Source organism: Chiloscyllium plagiosum, chromosome 20, assembly GCF_004010195.1.
Source record: "Chiloscyllium plagiosum isolate BGI_BamShark_2017 chromosome 20, ASM401019v2, whole genome shotgun sequence".
NCBI lineage: Eukaryota > Metazoa > Chordata > Chondrichthyes > Orectolobiformes > Hemiscylliidae > Chiloscyllium > Chiloscyllium plagiosum.
In genome coordinates, this window is record NC_057729.1 from 45,402,912 (window position 1) to 45,411,349 (window position 8,438).

The 8,438-nt window shown below is 39.4% G+C and overlaps 1 protein-coding gene across 4 annotated transcripts in view; it reads left to right on the forward strand.

Moving 5' to 3' along the window:
• Window positions 1–8,438, forward strand: part of LOC122560232 (translocating chain-associated membrane protein 1-like 1) — a 103,340-nt gene that overhangs the window by 53,294 nt on the left and 41,608 nt on the right. For all 4 annotated transcript variants that reach the window (XR_006314705.1, XR_006314706.1, XM_043710705.1 and 1 more), the window contains exon 3: window positions 5,377–5,495. Coding sequence is in view for 2 of the 4 variants with exons in the window: in XM_043710705.1 (XP_043566640.1) it covers window positions 5,377–5,495 (119 nt within the window). In the remaining 2 variants the exon portion in view is untranslated. The remainder of the gene's footprint in view (window positions 1–5,376; window positions 5,496–8,438) is intronic.

The following is an 8,438-nucleotide window of genomic DNA, read 5'->3' on the forward strand; positions in this document are numbered from 1 at the left end:
GGAGGTGCAACATTTGCGCCCACACCTCCCCCCTCACTTCTCTCCATGGCCCCAAGGGAAACTTCCATATCCGCCACAGATTCACCTGCACCTCCACCCACATCATCTACTGCATCCGCTGCAGCCGGTGTGGCCTCCTCTATATTGGGGAGACAGGCCGCCTACTTGCGGAGCGATTCAGAGAGCACCTCTGGGCCACCCGGGCGAACCAACCCAACCACCCTGTGGCACAGCATTTCAACTCCCCCTCCCACTCCACCGAGGATATGCAGGTCATTGGACTCATCCACCGCCAAACCACAACAACGTGACGGTCGGAGGAGGAGCGTCTTATCTTCCGACTGGGAACCCTCCAACCACAGGGGATGAACTTGGACTTCACCAGTTTCTTCATCCCCCCTCCCCCCACCTTGTCTCAGCCGAATCCCTCCAGCCCGGCTCCGCCTTCCTGACCTGCAGTCTTCTTGTTGACCTCTCCGCCTCCATCCTACTCCGACCTATCACCCTCACCTTGACCTCTTTCCACCTATCACATTTCCAACGCCCCTCCTCCAAGTCCCTCCTCCCTACCTTTTATCTTCTCCTGCTGAACACTCTCTGCTCATTCCTGAAGAAGGGCCTGTGCCCGAAACGTCGAATCTCCTGTTCCCTGGATGCTGCCTGACCTGCTGTGCTGTTCCAGCAATAAAGTTTCAACTATTTTGGATTTTCCCAAGTCTAACACGGACACGTGAAATTTTGCACACTCTTGATCTGTGTGGATTTTATCCGATGCCTGTTCTAAACCTCAGCATTGTAATGGGTCCTTTAACAAGTGTGTTAAAAGGCAGAAAATCTGAATGGGTGTAAGAATATCAAGAGTACCTCTGATAACATGAAAGCTGTGTTAGCAACTGCACTGATTTTAGCTCTGTAGAATTACGAGAAGCCATTCAAATTGGCTGTTGATGCCAGCGACATTGTGGGGGCTGCTTTACTACATAACAAAATTATGATCTAACAGCCTGTCAGTAAGTTTTTTGAAGTAACTGGCCACATGTCAATTCAACTATTTGGAGGAGGCGGCGGCCTGGAGTCTTTTGGTTGCTGTATATCAGTTTTGAAATATACATAAGCAAAAATGTGGAAGTAACAGTTATTTACATGTAGCACGATATTTTATTTCATTTGGTTGTCAAACATTTGGGACTAAACTTTTATTTCTTTCGGTGGAGCTTAATCCTCCATTGTATAATTTAAAATCCATTCGTGTATCTGGAAAAAAGATCCAATGGGTGCTTTATGCCTTGTGCGTATGATGGAAACCAAGTTAAGATGCTAAAAAGCTTTTAGAAAGCATGGGTCTGATGTAACTTGTGTTTTTTGTTAATATACCACCACTGTTAATATGATATAACAGTAGCCTTAATTCAAAAATCCTGGTGAAAAATGAGTCTCATTTCATTTTCATTCATCTTTTGGGATGAAGTGTGGTGAAAGTTAAGTAAAATGTCATTGACTTTGTGTTTTAAACTAGTGGTATGTGGGTGTTTTTCCTTTTTTATTATGAAGGGATTTGGAAAAAATAATTTGGGTTGGTCTTTCTGGAGCCATAACTTTATGCCAAAATATGTATACACAGCTATGTCCCTTTTCACTATTTACACCAAGCAAGTCACTGACCATATCCAACCAGCTTGTATTTTCAAAATTCACAAACATGTCTCAATGTTACATTGGGCATTTGCTAGATGTTCTTCAGCGCACATTGTGCGAGGAATTACAGTGACAATCATTTTGTCAGGCTTGCACTGCAGCCGTATTTGTACATATGCCCTGTTCCTTCCATGGAGAAAGTATATGTACACGTGCCTGTTTCAGTTCAACTAAAGAGGTGAGAGGTACTCTGAGATTCAACCTGGCTGGTTTAAAATTTAAACCTTGGCTGTTGACTGTCCATCACTAATAATGGTGCATTCTCCAAAGCAAGTTATCTATGAATCATAGTTCATTTGCCAACCAATCAGCATACTCTTTTACGTTATGTAAATTTGGTTTCCCCTTGAATTTGTATTCTTGCTCATTGACCTGATGAGCGGGATGGGGCCATTCGCCGCCGCCGAGGACGCTTCGCCATCGCCCATTGGCCGCTGAGGACGCTTCGCCACTGCAAGTGTTTGTAACTCATTTTTATGTATAAACCAATAAAATGATATTTATTTCCTCTTTTTTTATCAGTATGCACTATGTTGTTGTGTAAATAAAGGGGACTGAAGTATGAAAGAACAGGCGGGAGGGAAAACAATCAGTACATATATTTCTGGTGGCGAATAGTCTCCAGAGGTCAAACGACCCCAGTGGAGAAACGCTGGTGACGAACCGGCAGTGGCTAATCGGTGGTGGCGAATGTGCCGTGGCGAATCGTCACGAACCCCTGATGAGTGCAAGATGAAAAGCTTTGGCACAAACCTTCTAAAGCAAATACTCAAATAACTAAAATATGTCGAAGTTTCTTAACTTTCCTGTTATAAATTCTCAAGATTCATTCTCTAATTACTCATATATAATCACTAATGATCAAAGTATTAATTTTAATTGCTCTTAGCCAAAACAAATATGATGGATTCATTAGACTCTTTGTTTTGTTAATATAATTGATCCGACAGAGCCAACCCATTATTGTTGTCAGTGTATTGTTAAAGCTTTTCCACAGTTGTCACTACCAACCAATTTCCTGACCAACACTATGGGAAACGTTGTTGGAGACCCAAGTACACAATAACAAAATTGTCCATTTTATATATTTGTGAACTACTTAATTAATATGTGTTATCACACCCTCCGGTTACTGACAAAAGAATATATATGCATTGGACAAAGATATTAACAAAACATGTTGAGTGATTCTATTGATTTTCCTTCTGGTTAGTTGCTTTATCATTCTTACTGCTGCTTCTTGATGAGTATTTAGTGTATCTATCTGCTACATGTTTTTGGTAGTTTCTTTGTCAGAATTTTAACTTGGTGTATGGCTAAAATTTCACAAATCGGGCATGTTAACCTGGTTCCTAAATTGAGACGCTTGAGCTGTACTTGATGACTGGATACTACTTTTGTTTATGCTTGCAGTGATTACTAAAGGCTATTTTTCCACTTTATTTAAGTTTGAAAGCTGACATCTATTCTAGTTTGAAAACAGTCTTACTGTGTTAGGAAACCGGGTAAACCCCTCTGCTAATTTAAACCAGCAACATAGAAAAGATTCATCCTGTGCTGTAATCTGTTAAAATTCAAGAGGCAAAGAACTATCCCAAAAAACTATTTAAAGGAAAAGTTAACAACTTTTTAAAAGTCTGACAGAGAATATTTACAACTCCTTTCTCTTGAACCTATCCTTTGCCTGCCCCTCTGTAATACTAGTCTGATTTTAAAAAAAATCCTGACTATGATTTACAGAAAAATAATCACGTTTCACAACCAGTCAGCTTTGCCGAGTTTCTTCGGTAGATTTTTCTCTCTAAATTCTCTCTCCAGGTTGGTTTCAATGGGTTTTTTCTGTGCAAACCCATCCAGACAAGTACCTCTCAGAGAGCTCTTACTGGCAGCCTACATATGTTGGTCTTTTGGCAGTTCTCTTTGCCGCTCTGGCTAACTGTTCAAAATGTCTGATATTTATAGCCCAAAACATTGGATTGTTTCATTGATTTTAATATTATCAAAATACTAAATTCGAACTTGATTGGAGATTGGTATCTTAGGGCATAATTTAAATTGGCTGAATTTGAATTTGTTTTACTCGAGCTGTTTCTACCAAATGTTGCATTATTACCTTATTCTGGACTCTGTGCTTCTCGACGTCTTTGCTAGCTTTTCAACTCTCTTAAAGGTACAGTACACCCACAACTTCACAACAATTGCAAATTTTCAGATTTGAAATTCATAGTTTGTGATTTCCAGAATTGTTGCCATACTAAAATGGTTGTTAGACTACTCTTCAAAAATTAACTATTCTTACAGTTCTCTTGGTGAGATCACTGCAAGGAAATAAGTCTTTATTTTTGTATAACATATTTCATGTCTGTTGGTGTCTGCAAGCATATCAAGGCGGAAAGTTAGAGTGCAGAGAAGAAGCATGATTTTACTTGATCGCAACATGCTCGCAGTTTCAAAGCCAAATCTCAATCTTGAACTGCATTAAGAGCAGTAAATTAGCTTCCGTTTTCAATCCATATCTGATAGAAGGTAGAGAAGCCAAAAACCCAGGATCAGTCTGATTCACCTTTAAAGGAAACCACTTTATCCTGGATCACCTTTGTTATTGGGTGCTATTTTAATTCTAAATGTATTCTTTTCTTCAAATGTTTTAGAATTGGCTTTTATTTGACTGTGCAGGACTCTCTCAACAAATGGAGTTTTGTTTCTGACTCTTTTCATTTCTTCCTTTTCCACTTCTTTTGAACATCACATTAAATATGATATCAGCAATTTTGATGTCAAGTACGCCATTGTGTCTCCAGGACTTTGACGAAAACAGGTGCCTTGATTTGCAATAGGAGTTTTTTAAAACCTTGGCAAGAGGTGTAACAGTCTATTTTGAACAGAAGATCGTGGATTCAAGTCCAAGATGACTATATAATCTAGGCTAATATTTCAGTGCCATGTTGAACAAAAGCTGCATTGAGTACTGTCTTTCAGATATGTAATCTCTGCTTTGACTTGAGCGGTGTTAAAGAGCCTATACTATTATTTATAGACAAAGAAAGGAGGTTCCCTGATAACAGATTTATTCCCTTAACAATACATTAATCACCCCATAAATGTGTTTTATTGCATTGCTGTTTGTGGAATTCTGTTGTGCACAGTTTCGATTAATTGTAACCTTTCCTACCTTAAAATACTGACTGACTACACTTAATGTATTTTTGGTTATAAAGATTTGGAGCTTCTCTAGGTACTGGATAACACGATATTAATGCAGGTTTGTTCTTATAGCTTGTTACCACTTTGGCCATAACCAGAATAAGAACAGGTTGAGAGTTTTCGTTTGGGACTTCTGTGCCCTTAAATATTTATAGTTTCCTTTCTTTGCACTGAGAATAAATTGATATATAGCTTATATCATTCCAGAACTTGAGTTTGCATGTTGAGATTGTTTTTTCTGTGAAGTTAGGTATAAGAGTGAATGAATCTATTTACAGCTCTTTTGGTTTTCAAATCATTAAAATTTATAACTAGAAGATTAATTATGCTCTGAAGTGACATCCTCATCTCTGCTTGTACCACCAATTTGCTGACCTCACTTATGATTGTGCTGAGAAGCAGGGTCTTGAACTTTGGATTTTTAACATTAATTTTTTGCAAAGTGTGTTTATCTATGTTTTAATCTTTTTTTTGTAGATGAGGAAATTGATTCTATCAGCTTCTATGAATATGGATTTAAAGACTTGGCCACCATATTCTTTTATATGTTGATAGCTATCATTCTACATGCTGTGATACAGGAATATATTCTCGATGTAAGTCAAAACTTTTGATTCTGTTCTTCATATTTTGATTGTTCCTCAGAAAAAAGGATGGTAGCTCTTAATATCCGTGAGTTAATCTCAACACTTTAGTTGTAAAAGAGGAATACTGAAGTTGCTCCCATAACAGGAAATTGTAAACATTTGAATCTCATTGCCCTTCTGCTGCCATTTCCTGGTAGCTGCTGTTTAAGTTAGAACAGTGTGCAGTATGGCATCATTCATCCAGATGATCATGTAAGCACCAAAACAGTTCACTCACTTTGCTATTCTGTAACATTTACAAATGGCTCTAGGGTTTTCAAGTGTGGGTTGATCATATCCCAGCAAAGGAGGAGAAAACAGTTGCCCCATTGCATATTATGTTGCATTGGTAAGCTTGGAAGTCAAGTATTGGGATAATTATTCTGCATATGAATAAGACGTGTCTAGGCAAAATTTCAGAAAGATTTGTGACCCTTGTATTGAACTGGGTTTTGGTATATGTAAATCATCTGGAGAAACCTTATTTACACCTGTAGTTTGCTTTCTTGTTTCTCTTGATACATTTAGATTTTTATGAACTTCCCAATTTTCTATCCCAACCACCAAGGCTTTTTTATGCTCAATTCCAACAGCACTGAAACCAGGAGAGCCGAGCTGTCTGCTCACAGCTCCTTGGAATGTGTACTTGCTGGCCAACCAGTTTTTGAACAGCACTAGTGACAACTTGAGGCACAGAGGTTATCAACCTGTACCTTGTGCAGTGTTTGTATGTGTTCCTTCAAGATTAAAGACAACGAAATAACCAGTAGTATTAAAAAGAGAAGTTCACAATAACCTTGTTTCCTAACGTTTAACTCATGAACATTTGTTAGATTTATTTTTGTCTTTTGCTATGTGTCTGGAGCTTTGTCTTAGCTCGATCTACGCCTTCCTGTCTCGAGTTCAAACGCTATGTGTTTCAAGCCCCACACCAGAAACAAGGGTACAATCCAGACAATACCTCACTGCAGTACTGACATGGGTGGTGCATTGATAGGACCTATCTGTTGTTTCAAGTGAACAACAATGAAGGAATATAACTGGTCCATAAGACCTGAACTTATTTCCTATGTGCTATAGGACTATCACTGTTGCTATCATTAGTTTCTGCTCATGGACTTATTCTGAGGAAAACTTTTGCCAGAATTTATAATTCCTATTTACTAAATAATATGAAATCTACCCATGCTTCAATGTGTGTTTCAAATCCTGTGCGGCTACTCTGTTCATTGCCCTCTGTGGTGTTCCAAGCCTCAGTGTTTGGTTTCACTCTTGGTACTCTTAATTGATTGCAGCCCTCTAGTCTATATTTGAGACTAATGTAAGAATTTTTTTTTTGCATCTGCAAATATAAACTGGAAAATAGAAATCTGAATTACCTGTATTAATTTTTAATATCTTGAACGGTAAGTGGATCTGTGATCACTTATTGGTTATACAATGGTTTGTAAGTTTTTGGAGAAACTGGAATCCTTCCTTTCTTTTCCTTCCCTTTCCTTTTCCTTCCCTTTCCTTTTCCTTCCCTTTCCTTTTCCTTCCCTTTCCTTTTCTTTTCCTTCCCAGAACATAGAACAGTACAGCACAGAACAGGCACTTCAGCCCACGATGTTGTGCCAACCATTGATCCTCATGTATGCACCCTCAAATTTCTGTGACCATATGCATGTCCAGTAGTCTCTTAAATGTCCGCAATGACCTTGCTTCCACAACTGCACAAGAGCATTCCATGCTCTCACAACTCTGTGTAAAGAACCCGCCTCTGACGTCCCCTCTATACTTTCCTCCAACCAGCTTAAAACCCCTCGTGTTAATCATTTCTGCCCTGGGAAATAGTTTCTGGCTATCGACTCTATCTATGCCTCTCATTATCTTGTATATCTCAATTAGGTCCCCTCTCCTCCTCCTTTTCTCCTATGAAAAAAAGTCCAAGCTCAGTCAACCTCTCTTCATAAGTTAAGCCCTCCAGTCCAGGCAGTATCCTGGTAAACCTCCTCTGAATCCTCTCCAAAGCATCCACATCTTTCCTATAACAGGGCGACCAGAACTGGACGCACTATTCCAAGTGTGAGCTAACCAAAGTTTTATAGAGCTGCAACAAGATCTCACGACTCTTAAACTCAATCCCCCGTTAATGAAAACCAAAACACCATGTGCTCTCTTAACAACCCTGTCCACTTGGGTGGCAATTTTAAGGGATCTATGTGCCTGCACACCAAGATCCCTCTGTTCCTCCACACTGCCAAGAATCCTATCCTGAATCCGGTACTCAGCTTTCAAATTCGACCTTCCAAAATGCATCACCTCGCATTTATCCAGGTTGAACTCCATCTGCCACCTCTCGGCCCATCCCTGCATCCTGTCAATGTCCTGTTGCAGCCTACAACAGCCCTCTATACTGTCAACGATGCCTCCAACCTTTGTGTCATCTGCAAACTTGCTGACCCATCCTTCGATCCCCTCATCCAAGTCATTAATAAAAATTACAAACAGTACAAGGACAGAGCCCTGTGGAACACCACTCACAACAGACTTCCAGGCAGAATATTTTCCTTCTACAACCACTCGCTGTCTTCTGTTGGCCAGCCAATTCTGTATCCAGACAGCTCAGTTCCCCTGTACCCCATTCCTCCTGACCTTCTGAATGAGCCTACCATGGGGAACCTTATCAAATGCCAAGATCCCTTTTTTCCTTCCTTCCTTTTCCTTCCTTTCTTCCTTCCTTTTCCTTTTTTCTTTCCTTCTTTTTCCTTCTTTCCTTCCTTTCTTTCTTTCTTTACCTTCCTTTCTTTTTCCTTTCTTTTTCCTTTCTTTTTCCTTTCCTTTTCCTTTCTTTTTCCTTTCTTTTTCCTTTCTTTTTCCTTTTTCCTTCCTTTTTCCTTCCTTTTTCCTTCCTTTTTCCTTCCTTTTTCCTTT